Here is a 17,284-nt window from a genome sequence, read left to right on the forward strand (position 1 = left end):
TATTACTGCTTAAAGTTTTCTCATAGTTCTCTGATGTCTCAAATTTATGAATCTTCTCTTTTTGTGATGTCTAGTCTGTATTTATTTCCATCCAGTATAGTTTTCATTTCTGACATTTTAATTTGAATCTCTACACATACAGTTTGCTTTCAAAAAATATCTCCCATGTCTCTGCTTGAGATTTATTTTGGGACACAGTTGAGTTGCTTATACACAGCTTGATATTTCCGGTCTTGCTTTATGGTTTGGTCTAATTTTCTACTTCTGAGGCAAGGTGTTTCTAATAACTCTATTCATTGCCCTGTGAAGCCCGAGTTTTTCCAGTATTGCTCATAGGAATGGACACTCTTCCTTACACATTGTGAGCAACAGGCACTATTTTTCACTGTTTCTAATTTTTTAAAGATTTTTTTCCCCTGGTCTCAGGTAGTTTCCTAGCACACATGTACTGTTCATCACTCTGCTATTGGCTTTTTGTGCTTCATCATTCCAAATCAGAGAATCTGGTGGACTCTACCTCAGTTGTTTTTCTCCCTGTGTCATGGTATGGAAACTTTGTCAAGTCAGGGAGCTGGGTTGTTTGTAAGGCTTACTTCATTTGTTTTCTCTTACGGGGATCATTGTCTTTGTTACCTGAAGTCACTTTCTTTTTTCCTGGAGAGTCTTGCTCTGTTGCCCAGGCTGGAGTGCAGTGGCACGATCTCGGCTCACTACAACCTTCACCTCCTGGGTTCAAGTGATCCTTCTGCCTCAGCCTCCCGAGCAGCTGGGACTATGGGTTTGTGCCACTACACCCAGCTAATTTTTGTATTTTTAGTAGATATGGGGTTTCACCATGTTGGCCAGGGTAGTCTCAAACTCCTGACCTCAGGTGGTCCGCCTGCCTCGGCCTTCCAAAGTGTACCTGAACTCCACTTTCTTGAAAATCATCGTATAATGTATTTTGTCTTTTTTGTTTTTGATTGTTTCAGACAAGAAGGTAAATCAGTACCTGTTTCTCCATCATGGCCAGAAGCAGATTGCAGGAGAGCTTCAGCACTTACCACAGACTGGCTAGAATGCTCTTCTACCCCCTTTACTTAACTGCTTCCTTCTCATCCTTTATTTCTCAGTGTAGCCATCTTTTCATCAAGGAAATCTTCCCTGAGCCCAGTATACATCAGATTGTATGTACCATAGAACTGTTTTCTTCCAGTATCTATCTGAATTTGTAATTTTCACTTTTATTGTCTTTGTTCTTCACTACACTGAAAGCTAAGCAAGAGCAGAGGTATTGTCTGTTATATCTGCAAAGCTCAACAGACCACATGTTAGGAACTTAGTCCATATTTGTTAGGTGTATGGATGGGTGACTGTTAAAATGCACAGTCCTTTATATGCAAAAAGTACTCATATTTTATTTCCACCTTGTTTTCTCCCTCATGTAGATTTTGTTAGCCTACTGAAAATGCAAGATGCAATTCTTTCATGGGAACACTTATTAGAACTTAAGAATAATCATTGTGAACAACTTACAGTAAATATTAAACAAATGGAAAATATGGTTGGTGTACTACAAAAGGAGCTATCTAAAGCAAAAGAAACACAATTACAGTTAGAGCATGAAAAAGGTCAATGGGAACAAGAACGCTACAGTTTGAGGTATGACATTTGAGTTTTAAATAAATATTTTAACTGTCTATACTAAAGATATGTAAGAATTTTTGCAATTGCTGACTCTCTGGGGCTTAATGGGGAGAAAATGTCTTGCACTTGTGGAATATGAAATTCTTGGAAATAAGGTAACAAATTTTTAACTGTGAATTCTTCTAATAATTGTATATTTTAAATCGTGATTTTAATGGCTGTATGGAAGTCTACCATATGGGAACCTCAACATTTAACAAATTGAATTTGGGGTTTGAAATTATTTTGTATTAGAATTAATGCTGTGAGGAACATCTTTTATTCTTACTATTTTTAGATACAGGGTTTTGCTCTGTCACTGAGGCTGGAGTGCAGTAGTATGATCATAGCTCACTGCGACTTTGAACTTTTGTGCTCAAGGGATCCTGCCTCAACCTCCTAAGTAGCTGGCACTACAGGCACATGCCCCCATGCCCTACTAACTTTTTAAGTTTTTCATTGAGACAAGGTTTCACTATCTTGTCCAGGATGATCTCTAAGTCATGGCTTCAAACAATTCTCCTGCTTCGGCCTCCCAAAACATTGGGATTACAGGCGTGAGCCATGATATACAGCCCAGAACGTCTTTTATCTAAGTCACTTTCTACATTTCTAATTATTTACTTTGAATCAAGTCTTCAATACAGAATATTTTGGTTAAAATATAAGAACTTTTTTTATAAAAGGCATTGGATTAATATTTCTAAATTGTCCTCAAGAATGTTTGTATGATTTTACAGTTCAACCAACAGAGCATAAAATGGCCGCTTGTCTCAACCCAGAATACTTTTTAAAAACGTTATACAGTTTTATTCTTGTTTTTACTCTCTCTTTAATTTTTTTTATTTCAATACCTTTAGGAGTACAAGTGGTTTTTGGTTACATGGATAAATTGTGTAGTGGTGAAGTCTGGGATTTTAGTGTACCCATCACCCAAATAGTATACACTGTAGCCCAATAGGTAGTTTTTGTCCCTCACTGCCCTTATGCTTTTCTCCCTTCTGAGTCTCCAATGTCATTATACCACTCTGTCAGCCTTCACATATGCGTAGCATAGCTCCCGCTTGTAAGTGAGAACATGTGGTATTTGTTGTTCCATTCCTGAGTTACTTCACTTAGAATAATGGCCTCCAGCTCCATCAAGTTGCTGCAAAAGACATTATTTCATTCTTTTTTTGTGGCTGAGTAATATTCTGTGATATATATATATATATTCCACTCATCAGCTAATGCACACAGGTTGATTCCACATCTTTGCATATTGTGAATTGTCCTGCAATAAACATATGCATGCAGGTGTTTTTTTGACATAATGATTTCTTTTCCTTTGAGTAGATACCCAGAAGTGGGAATGCTGAATTGAATAGTAGGATCTACTTTTAGTTCTTTGAGAAATCTCCATACTGTTTTCCATAGAGTTGTACTAATTTGCATTCTCACCACCACTGTATAAGTGTTCTCTTTTCACCACATCCACATCAACATCTATTGCTTCTGATTTTTAATAATGGCCATTCTGGCTGCAGTGAGGTGATATATCATTGTTGTTTTATTTTGCATTTCAATATTTTTATATGCTTGTTGACCATTTGTACATCTTCTTTTGAGAAATGTCTATTCATGTCATTTGCCCACTTTTTAATGGAATTATTTGTATTTTCCTGCTTATTTGTTTGAGTTTCTTGTAGATTCTAGATATTAGTCCTTTGTCTAATTCATGATTTGCAAATATTTCCCCCCATTCTATAGGTTGTTAGTTTACTCAGATGATTATTTCTTTTGCTGTGCAGAAACTTTTCAGTTTAATTAAAAGTTTAATTATTAATTAATTGGTTAAATTATTTGTCACATTTGCTTTTGGGTTCTTCATCATAAATCTTTTGCTTAGGCCAATGTTTTCAGGTATCAGATTTAGGCCTTTAGTCCATCTTGAATTAATTTTTATTTTATATATGGTGAGAGATAGGGATCTAGTTTCATTCTTCTACATGTGGCTATCCTATTTTCCCAGCACCATTTATTGAATAAGGTGTCCTTTCTCCAGTTCATGTTTTTGTATACTTTGTCAAAGAATATTTGGTTGTAAATGGCTTTATTTGTGGGTTGTCTATTCTGTTCCATTGATGTATGTATTTACTCTTATACTAGTACCATGCTGTTTTTGTTACTGTGGCCTTATAGTATAATTTGAAGTCAGGTAATTTGATGCCTCCAGACTTTTTGTTGTTGTTGTTGTTGTTGTTTTGCTTAGCATGTCTTTTGCTATTCAGGCTCTTTTGTGGTTTTACATGAAATTCAGCATTTTTTTTTTCTAATTCTGTGAAGAATGACATTGGTATTATGATGGGAAATGCATTGAATCTGTAGGCTCCTTTGGGCATTAGGGTCATTTTCACAATATCAGTTCTTGCAGTCCATGATCATAGGATGTATTTCCCTTTGTGTCATCTGTGAGTTCCTTCAGCAGTGTTTTCTAGTTATCCTTATATAGATCATTCACCTCCTTCATTAAGTATATTTCTAGGTATTTTACATTTTTGCAGCCATTGTAAAAGGGATTGGGTTCTTGATTTGACTCTCAGCTTGGTCATAGTTGGTGAATATGGGTGCTACTGATTTGGATTCATTGATTTTGTAACCTCAGACTTCACTGCATTCATTTTTCAAATCTAGGAGTGTTTTGTAGGCATCTTTAGGGCTTTCTAGGCATAAGATCGTGTCATTGGCAGAGGCAGTTTAACTTTCTCTTTTCCAATTTGGAAGTCATTTACTTCTTTCTCTTGCCCAATTGCTCTGCCTAGAATTTCCAAGTCTTATTTTTTATTTTATTTTATTATTATTATTATTTTTGAGATGGAGCCTCGCTGTGTCACCCAGACTGGAGTGCAGTGGCGTGATCACGGCTCACTGCAACCTCCACTTTCTGGGTTCAAGTGATTCTCCTGCCTCAGCCTCCCTAGCAGCTGGGGACACAGGCCACCACGCCTGGCTAATTTTTTGTATTTTTTTTAGTAGAGATGGGGTTTCACTATGTTAGCCAGGATGGTCTCGATCTCCTGACCTTGTGATCTACCCGCCTCGGCCTCCCAGAGTGCTGGGATTACAGGCGGGAGCCACCGCGCCCAGCCGGGACTTCCCCGTTTTATTAATATACGTGAAATAAAAACTAAAATGGAAAGCGAGTAATGATTAGTTTATTTCACATCTCTCTCTCGTATACAGATACAATTAATTCAAAGTTCTATGTTGAAAACACATGTTGGCCAGGCGCGGTGGCTCACGCCTGTAATCCCAGCACTTTGGGAGGCACAGGCAGGCGGATCACGAAGTCAGGAGATCGAGACCATCCTGGCTAACACGGTGAAACCCCGTCTCTACTAAAAATATAAAAAATTAGCCGGGCATGGTGGCGGGCGCCTGTGGTCCCAGCTACTCGGGAGGCTGAGGCGGGAGAATGGCATGAACCCGGGAGGCGGAGCTTGCAGTGAGCCAGGATCGCGCCACTGCACTCCAGCCTGGGCGACAGAGGGAGACTCCGTCTCAAAAAAAAAAAAAACAACAAAAAAAACCCACATGTTATTCTTTATCATTTAAATATTAGATCCTGTCTTGTTCCAAAAGGAATTTTAAAATTGTTTGTAAAATACATAAGAATCAAGAAGTTAAGTGGAAAGTGTTACCAAAAAATAAACATAAAAAGTATTGGTTAACACAAGGGTCCCCAACCCCCAGGCCACAGACCAGTACCAGTCCATGGCCTATTAGGAACCAGGCCACACAGCAGGAGGTGAGCGGCAAGTGAGCAAGCAAAGCTTCATCTGTATTTATAGCCACCCCCCATCACTCACATTACCACCTGACCTCTGCCTCCTGTTAGGTCAGCAGCACCATTAGATTCTCATAGGAGTGTGAACCAAATCCTACTGTAAGCTGCACACATTGGAGTTCTAGGTTGTGCTCTCCTTATGAGAATCTAATGCCTGATGACATGTCCCTGTCTCCCATCACCCCCAGATGGAGCTGTCTAGTTGAAGGAAAACAAGCTCAGGACTTTCACTGATTCTACATCATGTGAGTTATATAATTAATTATTTCATTATATATTACAATGTAATAATAATATAAATAAAGTGCACAATAAATGTAATGTGCTTGAATCATCCCTAAACCAGCCCCCTCTCCCCCAGGTCCGTGGAAAAATTGTCTTCCACAAAATCAGTCCCTGGTGCCAAAAAGACTGGGGACAGCTGGGTTAACAGATATTAGACCCCATTGCCTTGTATTGGATTATAGTAATCTGCAGATACATATTGTGTGAATGACATCCGATGGTGCTTTTTTTTTTTTTTTTTTTTTGAGACAGAGTCTCACTCAGTTACCCAGGCTGCTGGAGTGCAGCAGCCTGATCTCGGCTCACTGCAACCTCCACCTCCCAGGTTCAAGCAATTCACCTGTCTCAGCCTCCTGAGTAACTGGGATTACAGATGCCTGCCACCAGGCCTGGCTAATTTTTGTATTTTTAGTAACGATGGGATTTCACCTTGTTGGTCAGGCTGGTCTCAAACTCCTGACCTTGGGTGATCTACTCGCCTTGGCTTCCCAAAGTGCTGGGATTACAGGCTTGAGCCACCGCACCTGGCCCGATGGAGCCATCTTGCACTGTAAATCATTTTAGGGATACCTGCAGTATTTCATGAAAATTAAAATTTATTTCTAGTGAATTTACAAAGTTGTTTATAAGTAGTATGTTCTTTTTAATTAGTTAATTTGAAATGATCTGTCCTACTTGAGTTCTTATGACTGTGTGAAAAAGAGGTAATTTTCTTTTTCTTTTTCTTTTTTTTTTTGAGGGGGAGTCTTGCTCTGTCGTCCAGGCTGGAGTGCATTGGTGCAATCTCAGCTCACTGCAAGCTCCGCCTTCCAGGTTCACACCATTCTCCTGCCTCAGCCTCCCGAGTAGCTGGGGTCACAGGCACCCGCCACCATGCCCAGCTAATTTTTTTTTGTATTTTTAGTAGAGATGGGGTTTCACCGTGTTAGCCATGGTGGTCCCAATCTCCTGACCTTGTGATCCGCCTGCCTCAGCCTCCCAAAGTGCTGGGATTACAGGTGTGAGCCACGGCGCCCTGCCAAAAAGAGGTAATTTTCAACGTGTAACTATACTAAATAATTTCTAATATTCTTTTCCATAACATTTATCAGAATTGCTAGTAACAGAAACTCACCAATTAGCAGGAAGTTTTTTCTTCACTACCTTTCAAGTATATTTATCCCTTGGAAGAGACTGAAGTGAGAAATTAAAAACATGAGAACTAGAAAGGAAAAATAGTCAAGAACATAGAAATTTTATTTGAATAATAAACACTGCGTAGGAAGAGCCAGATAACAAAATAAACTTTTTATTTTCTAACAAAACAAATTTTAATATGTTTTATTGTAGAATGACCTTAAAAGAAGAAGAAAAGGGAAGAAATGCTGATATGTTGTCTAAAAAAGATAGTGAACAGTTAAAAAGAAAAGAAAAGGAATGTGGGAAAGAAGTTGAAACAACAACTCCAACAGACTCTGAAATCACTGGTCACAGAACTGAGGACTTTAGGAAAGAATTTGGATCAGGTAAATTAATTTTTGGTGAAAACTTTATATTTCTAACTATATTTCATCAATATTACTTATAATATTCCTTTGATGTAATATATATAATTTAGTTTCAAAACATACCAAGACTGTTATTTAATCTTAAAAAGGAAGTTTGACATTTATGGCTATTTATTGTAAACCTTGGCATCTCTGCCTGTGATGTTCAGTCTTAGATGCTCAAACTATCTCTATGTTTTCTGAATGAAGGAATGGAGGATAAATTGAGTTTAATCACATAAATATTTGTGTATTTTTATGTTAAAATACAGGCTCTATAGCTTTGAGACTATAACAAAGCTAGTTAAATGTTTTGAAAGAAATTTTATTACACAATACTGTATTTTTCTGTAGATAAGAACTGTTTTTCCTCTTTGAGAAATTTAGCTGTCATGTATGCAATTAAAGTTTGAGTAATTCTTGAGGGATAAAAGTCCTTGTGTTTTAATAGGCTACTTTTTTTTTTTAATAGTTTTACAAAAGAGGTTCTGTTCTTTTAGATTTTCTTTTTCAATGCTATTAGACCAAAAATGTAATGTATGTCTAGGTTGTGCAGAAGCGAAGTGATACCCACAAGCAACTTTCTGAAGAGCAGAATGCCAGAATATTACAAGATGAGATTCTGACCAGTAAGCAAAAGGAGGTCAAAGGGGCTCAAAAGAAAATGAATTCTGAGGTATTTTCTTTAGTCATTTTCAAATATCTTTTTGTAAGTGTATATATTTGAAAAACCAACTCTATGTACCTTGGAAAATATAAAGGATTTTAAAATTATATACACGTGTGTGTGTTTGTGTGTGTGTAGGATAAAGCCATATTCTTAATTCAGCTCCATTAGTCTGCAGCAGTCGAGTAGTGACATTCACAATGGCCTCAATCCAAAGAAGAAGCATTTGATATTTTTTATAAGAATTGATGATCTTTCCATAATCTCAAAATTTTTGGTACTAACAAGAGACGTTCTAGTTTTCGGACATTGTTTTATCTTCTCAAAATATTAATGGAGAAGTCAGTTTATTATTTTCACTGATAGATAAGGAGGAAATGTATAGCCAGTTTAGAGGCCATATGGTGGATGTCATTCTTCTTACTTTTGAAGAACTTAAAAGTTTTCTCCAAGTAGTATCTAATTTCAATGCAAACGGGGCTTTGAAAACAATGACGTAGAATAATATACATTTAGTGATAATTTATTGGTAAGTGTTTTGTTCCTAGAAAAACTGTTCAGTGTATTTCCCCCTATTTCACACTTATTACTGTTTCAAACATTATAAAGAGGAAATAAAAGTTATTACAATAGCAAATAATCTCATGATTTTTTAAGAAGATCTCTATAAATTTTACCATTGGTATTTTTAAATAAGAGGCTTGTTTTTGTATTTATATATTTACACCACAGAAGTAACTGCAATTAGTTGGAGGAGCACTAGAAGTAGAATCAGAAGACCTAGGGAAAATCCTGCATCTTGCATATATTTCAATCTCTCCTCTTCAGAATTATGACCTTAAATGAGTTCAGTAATGTATGTAAAAGTGCAATGCTTAGATGTAGAAGTGTAAAATGTAGAAATGTACAATGCTTAGATTTAATATTTATGAATAAGTGTAATCTTTATAACTTACAATAAAATTGTTATAAAAGTAGAATATCTATAGAACATTATCAGGAAAAAGGAACTTAGAGAACTTTGAGAAATTTCTTCTGTCCAAATAAATGCAGAGCTAAGAGTCTTACAATGGGGTGGTGTATAGGTTAGATATCAGATTTTAAAATTTTTAAATTTTAAAAATGTAGTCAAATGTATCAATCTCATATTTTATGCTGCTGGGTTTTTTGTAATTCAGAGAAAGGCTTTGTCAATTCTGAGAGTCTTAAAAATCCTCTAGTGGTTTATTTTTTACTTTTATTGATTCATTGTCTTCAAATAGATTTTTTTAACTTTTGGGAATTTACACTCTGAGGTTTGAAATTTTGATTTAACATTTTTTCCAGTTAAATATCCACTTATGGGAATCCTTTCATTGTACAAATATACAGGTTATTCTTTAATTTCAGAAGAAACTGTGATACGTCATTCTATTGAGTGCTAAGTTTCCTTTGTTTACTTAGATTTCTCAAAGCTGTAAGAAAGAAAAAGACCTGTTGCATAAAAATAGTATGTTGCAGGAAGAAATTGCCATGCTAAGACTGGAAGTAGACACAATAAAACATCAGAACCAGCTGAAAGAAAAGAAATATTTGAAGGATGTTGAAAGTGTGAAATAAAAGAATGACAACCTTCAAAATATGATAAAACTGAATGAGGAAACATCAACAAAAATAGTATTTCAGTACAGTGGACAGCTTAGCATTTTGACAGCTGAGAATAAAACTCTCAGTTCTCAACTTGAGAATGTAAAACACAACATGGAAAGACTGGAAATGGAAATTCAGTCATATCGATGCAGGCTGGCTGCTGCCGTACATGATTGTGTTCAAAGTCAGACAGCATAAGAAAACCTAGAACTTGCTTTCCAGAGAACAGGACATGAATAGGTTCATTTACAGGAGAAAATGAATTCTGATATGTCTAACCTAAAAGATAACAGTTAGATTCTTTCTGAAAAACTCTCTAATGCTGACAGTAAAATTAACAGCCTAAAAATTAAGTTTCATCATGCAAGAGAAACACTCAGAGAAAAGATGTCAGTTTTAGAATGTTTCCAAGGAGACCTAGGCCAAACACAGTGTCAAAAGAAAGAAATTGAACGAATGTATAAAAATGAACAAAGCAAAGTAAATAAATATGCCAAAGAAGCAGGAATCTATAGAGGACAGATGTGCTCAACTACAAAGTGAAAATAGGTTGCTTCGACAGCAACTGGATGATGCCCACAAGAAAGCTGACAATGAAGAAAAGACAATCAGTACTATCCAAGACCAAATCCATGCTGTTGTAAAAAAATCTAGCTGGGAGTGAAATGCAGAGTCTTCTGCTAGAAGAGAAAAACAAGGACTTAATCGATGTATGTAATAATTTGAAAGAAAGAATATATCAATGTGAAAAAGAGAAAGAAAAAAAGTAAGTACCAAGAAAGATATTTTTCAAACTGAAAGAAAGAAAATTTAAAGTAATATTTGGTTATGCTAAATGTTATATATAGTTGAATATAAAAGTATGTAGAATAGGCTGGGAGCGGTGGCTCATGCCTGTAATCCCAGCACTTTGGGAGGCCAAGGCGGGCAGATCATCTGAGGTCGGGAGTTCGAGACCAGCCTGACCAACATGGAGAAACCCCATCTCAACTAAAAATACAAAATCAGCTGGGCGCAGTGGCGGGTACCTGTAATCCCAGCTACTCAGAAGGCTGAGGCAGGAGAATTGCTTGAACCCGGGAGGCAGAGGTTGCATTGAGCCGAGATCGCGCCATTGCACTCCAGCTTGGGCAACAAAAGCTAAACTCCATCTCAAAAAAAAAAAAAGTATGTACAAATATACTTAGAATAAAAGTGTATTTGCTGTGTTAGCCTAGAAACATACCAGCAAAAGAAAGACCTGAAGTACACTTTACTTTGGGTAAAGAAATTATATCACCTTTGAAATTTTAAGAGGTTAAGTTACAAGTTGTTAGTAGATATAGACTAATATTTATGATGTAAACATACTGCTAAAATAATTTTAATATTTGTATGTGGCCACATTTTAAGACCATGATGAAGCAGATAAACAGAAATGCCTTATATCTGAAATAAGTCTTTTGAAATTAAGATTCGATTAGGTGGTTACTTTGACTGTTAATTCAAGATTTCCCAGGTGAACTGAAGTATACTGTTTTATCTCATAATACTTTTCCTTCAGGGGCTTTTTATGTATTTACGTTTGTATAATTTTATTTTTATTTGTATCAATTTGACTTTAATCTGAGACTATTTCAATATCACAGTATTGTTATGACATCTCAATTATTTAAAAGCATTTACTTTTTATTAAATCATAATTTGGGACAGATGTGAATTTCCAGCAAAACCATATTTGATTAATCTTACCACTGGTGTTTATACTTTGAATGTTCTTAAAAATAATTTGCCCATAATTTTTATTTCAAGGCTCAATGGCTATAATTTGGATATGACTTTGTCCCACACAAAGATAATTGTGGCTCTCCGCGATTGCTTTGTTTGATATTAGGTTCCCATTTGCAATCTAGTGGGAGGTGGCAGGATTCACATACAGTGAGAAAGCAGTGAGTAGGGAAGAGATTTGTAGGAGCTGAGGTCAGGGAGGGAGGTGGAGGCTGGGTGGTTACCTAGGGCCTGGAAGGCAATTGGAATTTTACTTGTATTCTGAGATAGAAATCTATTGGAAGGATGTGAGCAGGCTACTGAGGATGTCAGGAGTGGTGGGATTTCTTTGAGCTTCTAATAAAAAAGAGGAAAAACATTTTACAATGTTGCATTTTCTACCACCAGTCCCACCCACATACGGATTTGTTTTTGTGACTTAGGTAGGAAGTTAAGCATTGCAAATGTATCAGGGGTGAGTGAATAGTGAACTGAATCTAAGCAGAATACTGACTTGGCAGGAAAATAATACCTTGTGTGTCCTTAACTGAATTCAGTAATAAACAAGCATGTATACACATAGGAAAAGAAGGTAAATTCATGTATGTGGTGCTATTTTTCAAAGCACATGTTAAATCTTATTACCATGATTTACTAATAAGGTAAATGTAAAATCAGTAACAAAAATATCTGAACAGGTAGTTATGAGACAACTTCAACAAGAACTGGCTGATACCCTAAAAATACAACCTATGTCAGAGCCTTACCTAGAGGCTACATCACATTGTCATATTAATTTAGAAGAGACCCAAGATTCAAAGAAGGAATTAGGTAAAATCAGAAGTCAAGTATATATGAAACATAACATGTCAATGGTTAATCTATAGGTAGTGGAATAATATCTAATGTTTTAGGATACTAATTGCATTGGATAGTCTTTTATTTTTATTATAATTAATTTTATTATCTTTATCATGCAGTTATTTCTTAACCTCTGACTTTCATTCTGTCATGTTTTTCTCATAAGTATATACATTTTAAAAATAATATTTACCCATATGAAAGTTGGAAATTATACCTCATTTCTCACAGCAGTTGAGAGAGCTTTTTCTGCAAACTGTTATTTTTTAGCTATTTCTCTACTGTAATGGTAAGGCAAGCCAAATTAAATCAGAGGATAATGTTTAATATAGTGTTCCAAAGAAGTGTCTTATTGCTTGTCTTTACTTTCATGAATGGATATAGAATGTGTGTCTGTTTATTGCATGAATTTCAGGATAACTTGTATGGAAAGGCCATTAAACTCTTCTCCAAAATGCAAATGTTTTAGATTAATTTACCAAGTACTTGAAATGTTAGGCATTTCCTTCATTTTCATTTCATTTTAAGTATATTGTAAAAGCATGGAAATACTCAGATAGTGTAGAGTACATACATCCAAAGTAGAGAATTAAGAAATGTATCTAGATCCTGCCATTGGATTTTTTAAAGCAACTGTGTTGATATATAATTTGCATAACATACAGTTCACCCATTGAAAATGTACAAGTGTCTTAGTATATTCATGGAGTTGTGTAGTCATCAGCAACAACAATTTGAGAACATCTTCACGACCCTGAAAAGAAACCCTGCATCATTTAGCCATCATCCACCAGTTTGCCCTTCCTCAGCTCTAGGGAACCACCAGTCTACTTTGTTTCTATAGAGTTGCCCATTCTGGACATTTCATACCAATTGAATCACAAAACATGTGGTGGTCTTTTGTGATTGGCTTCTTTCACTTAGCATAACATTTTTAAGGCTCATCTGCATTGTAACACGTATCAGTAGTCAACTTCCTCTAATTGCTGAGTAACATTCCACTCTGTGGATATACCAGTCATTTCATTTACCCATTCATCAGTTATGGACCTTTGGGTTGTTTCCATGTTTTGGCTATTAATCACACTGCTGTGAAGTTTTATGTACAAGTTTTTGTGTTTGCATGTTTTCGTTTCTCATGGGTGTACACTTAGAAGTGGAATTGCTGGTGTATACTTACAAGTGGAATTTGAGGAGCTGCCAGTCTGTTTTCCAAAGTGGCTGCACCATTTTACATTTCCGTCAGAATTGTATGGGGATTCTAATTTCTCTGTATCTTCCCAACATTTTTCACATTTTTGATTGAAGATTCCATCCTAGTGGTGTGAAGTGATACCTCATTCTTTTTTTTTTTTGAGACGGAGTCTTGCTCTGTTGCCCAGGCTGGAGTGCAGTGGCACAATCTCGGCTCACTGCAACCTCCCCTGCACCGGGTTCAAGCCATTCTCCTGCCTCAGCCTCCCAAGTAGCTGGGATTACAGGCACCCACCACCATGCCCGACTAATTTTTTCTATCTTTATAGAGACGAGGTTTCACCGTGTTAGCCAGGGTGGTCTTGATCTCCTGACCTCGTGATCCACCCGCCTTGGCCTCCCAAAGTGCTGGGATTGCAGGCGTGAGCCACCACGCCCCGCAAAGCGATACTTCGTTCTTGTTTTGATTTGCGTTTCCCTAATGAGTAATGATGTTAAGCATCTTTTTATGTTCTTATGAGCCACTTGTGTATCTTTGGGAAAATGTCCATTTAAATGCTATGCCCATTTTAAAATCACCTTCCCTTTTTTTCAGAATTTTAAGTTTTTTATAGATCTTAGGTGTAAGACCCTTAACAGATATGATTTTCAAATATTTTCTTTCACTCAATGGCTTTTATTTTTACTTTCTTGATGTCTGTTCAAGTGCAGACATTTCAAATTTTGATAAAGAATTTTATAGTTTTAGCTCTTACATTTTGCGGGTCTATTTTGAGTTAATTTTAGATGTGGCATATGTTAGGAGTCCACCTTTATTCTTTTGCATGTGGATATCCAGTTGCCCCACTACCATTTGTTGAAAAGGCTATTTTTTTTAACAAATTAATAGTCTCATTTGTTGTTTTTTACCCTTGTTGAAAATCAATTGACCATAAATATGTGGGTTTATTTTGGGATTCTCAATTCTAATATGTTGATCTATGTCTATCATTATGCCAGTACCGAATCTAATTTTAGGATAATTATATTTTTCAGTCATGTTGCTTATTATTCCCAATTGTCCTGAGTAAGACTAGAAATTCAAGTAGTGGGATGCCTTTAATTTCACTGTTTGCTTCACTGGTGGATGAAGGAACATGTGGCCAGCTTATATTAATACCTTGCTGACTCCTGTGACACAGTGGGAAGTCAGGCTTACAAAGACAGCGTATTCATTTCTTTTTCTCCCTTCAAACCGTTTTTCTCTCACTCAGTCCCTACCTCTTCACTCCCATTTTCATCAAATCTTGGTTAGAGGATCTGCTGACTCGATCTACTATTTACTGCATTATATTTACTAACTCATAATAAGTCAGAGAATTGTGCAGATTTTTGCCATGTAGGAAGAAGATTAAGTCTGGGCTGTTGCTTTCCTCTTTGGAAATTGAGCTAATTCATCATCTTACAGCTCACAGATAGATCCTCTGTTGACCTGGTGCCTGGTTCTTTGTCTAACACTGGAGCTGATCCTTTTCTTGGCACATATCCTCATTCTCAGAAATTACAGTTTTCTGTATTTACCTGCTTTTACTTAACAGAAGTGCCTAGCTATGCTTTATAGCTCAATACATAATCAAACTAGTAGTTCAACCCACTCAAATAAAAATTTTCAGGAATGCAGCACCTAAAAATCAGGTGATGTCCAGGTATTTATCAGAGACAAGTAGTCAAATTAGTTGTATGAATTTCAAAATTTCAGAGCCAATTTATATGATATGGAGCAGCATTTTGGTACAATATAAAGATGAGATGGTCTTACCTCCTCAGCTTGAAGGGAAATTGTATGTAATTTTTTAACATGTAAAGGACACTACATTTGTTTTACTACAGAGAAGATTAAAACTGATTCCCTAGTATTCTCTTTATTTTCTCATTGAGGAAATGAAAATGAAGATCAAATACTAGATTGATTAATAATTACTCAGAGCTGCTTATCACTTTTAGAATTTCAGTTCATTGAAATCAGATAAAATGTCTGATTTGGGTTATTATATCAAATACTTCTGTTTTTTTTCAACTTTCATACTTCAAATTATATATCCTTCCTTCCTCATCTTCCTTATCCCATAACTTGAGGGGCAAATGCTAAAGAGCCTCATTTGCTTAGTTATGAGAATTTGTAACTGAAGGGAACTTTTTCTAAACATCCTCCTCAATAGTTCATACGTCTGTCTCCTGGTTGTCTGCTGCTTCTCATTAGCATTGTTTGTCATTAATAAATTAACCTCAACATTTAGTAGATCCTACTTTAAAGGAGACTAATTACTACTGTGTAAGCTATTATATTTCTTACTGTCTTTTTGTTTAAGTCCATTTTCCTGTTTATTTTTCCCTAACAAACTACCCAAAGGTGAGTGGCTTAACAGCAACATGTATTTAGTTCACCAATCTGTGGTTTGGAAAATCCTTGTCCAGGACAACCTTCTCTGCTCCCCTCAGCTTCACTTGCATTCAGTCAAATGTTGGGGGACTGGAATCATCTGAAGGTCTGGTCACGGATGTGTCTGGTTGTTGACAGTGGCTGTTGATTGGAACTTTAGTTGGGGCAGGCAGCCCAAATACTTGCACTGGAACTCCTGTGTGCTTTTTGTGACCTGAGCTTCCTCACAACATGGGAGCTGGGTTCTAAGGGCAAGCAGTCTGAGGTAGAGAGCCTCTTCTAACCTAATGTTGGAGGCCACACGGTATCACTTGTACCACATTCTATTCATTAGAAGCAAGTCACTAAGTGTGGCCCATAGTCTATTCATAGGATGAATTGTTTGTTTGTTTGTTTATTTATTTATTTTTGATTGATTCATAGTGTCTCACTCACTACATTGCCCACGCTGGCCTTGAACTCCTGGGCTCAAGGGGTCCTCCTGCCTCAGCCTCGTGAATAGCTGGGACTACAGGTGTATTACATCATACCCAATTTCCTTTTTATTTTTGTGGACATCTATAATTGTACATATTTATGGGATTCACAGTGATATTTTGGTAAGTGTAGCCAGTGTATAATGGTCAAATCAGGCTATTAGCAAAGCCATCACCTCAAACATTTACTATTTCTTTGTGCTTTGAACATTGAGAATCCTCTCCTCTACCTTTTAAAAAATACGCTATAAATGATAATCATAGTGACCCTACAATGCCACGGAACACTAGAGTTAATTCCTCCTATGTAGCTATAATTTTGTATCCATTAACCAACCTCTCCCCATCCTCCACTCCGCCTACCTTTCCCACCCTGTAACACCCACAGTTCTACTCTCTACTGCCATGACCTCAAATGTTTTACTTTAGTTCCCACGAGTGAGAACATGCAGTACTTATGGTTTGTGCCTTATTTCACTTAATGTCCTCCAGGCTCATTCATGTTGTTGCAAATGACATGAACTTATTTTTTGGCTAAATAGTATTCCACTGTGTATGTATGCCCTATTTTCTTTATTCATCAACCACAATCATCTGTCGATAAACATTAAAGTTAATTCCACATCTTAGTTATTGTGAATAGTGCTGCAATAAACATGGGGGTGCTAGTGTCCTTTGATACACTGATTTTCTTTCTTTTGGATAAATACTCAATAGTAGGATTGCTGGATCATACTACAGTTCTGTTTGTAGTTTTTACAGAAGCCTCCACACTGTTTTTCATAATGGTTATAGTAATTTGCTCTTTCCTACAGCAGTGCATAAGAGTTCCCTTTTTCTCCCCAACCTCACCAGCATTTTTTACTTTTTGTCTTCCTGATAGTAGCCATTCTAACTGTGGTGAGATGATATTGAGTACTTTTTCATATATTGGCCATTTGTATGTCTTCCTTTGAGAAATAATCTACTCAGAGCCTTTACCTACTTATT

At 36.4% G+C, this 17,284-nt stretch overlaps 1 protein-coding gene across 1 annotated transcript in view; it reads left to right on the plus strand.

Annotated features, from left to right (window-relative positions):
* Positions 1-5,736, plus strand: part of LOC129041507 (protein sidekick-1-like) — a 55,253-nt gene extending 49,517 nt beyond the window's left edge. The window contains exons 11-12 of the mRNA XM_054497050.1: positions 1,428-1,641; positions 5,680-5,736. Coding sequence (XP_054353025.1) covers positions 1,428-1,641; positions 5,680-5,725 — 260 coding nt within the window. The 3' untranslated portion in view covers positions 5,726-5,736. The remainder of the gene's footprint in view (positions 1-1,427; positions 1,642-5,679) is intronic.
* Positions 5,737-17,284: the final 11,548 nt, after the last annotated feature.

The sequence above is a fragment of the Pongo pygmaeus genome, chromosome 6 (genome assembly GCF_028885625.2).
Source record: "Pongo pygmaeus isolate AG05252 chromosome 6, NHGRI_mPonPyg2-v2.0_pri, whole genome shotgun sequence".
Classification (NCBI taxonomy): domain Eukaryota; kingdom Metazoa; phylum Chordata; class Mammalia; order Primates; family Hominidae; genus Pongo; species Pongo pygmaeus.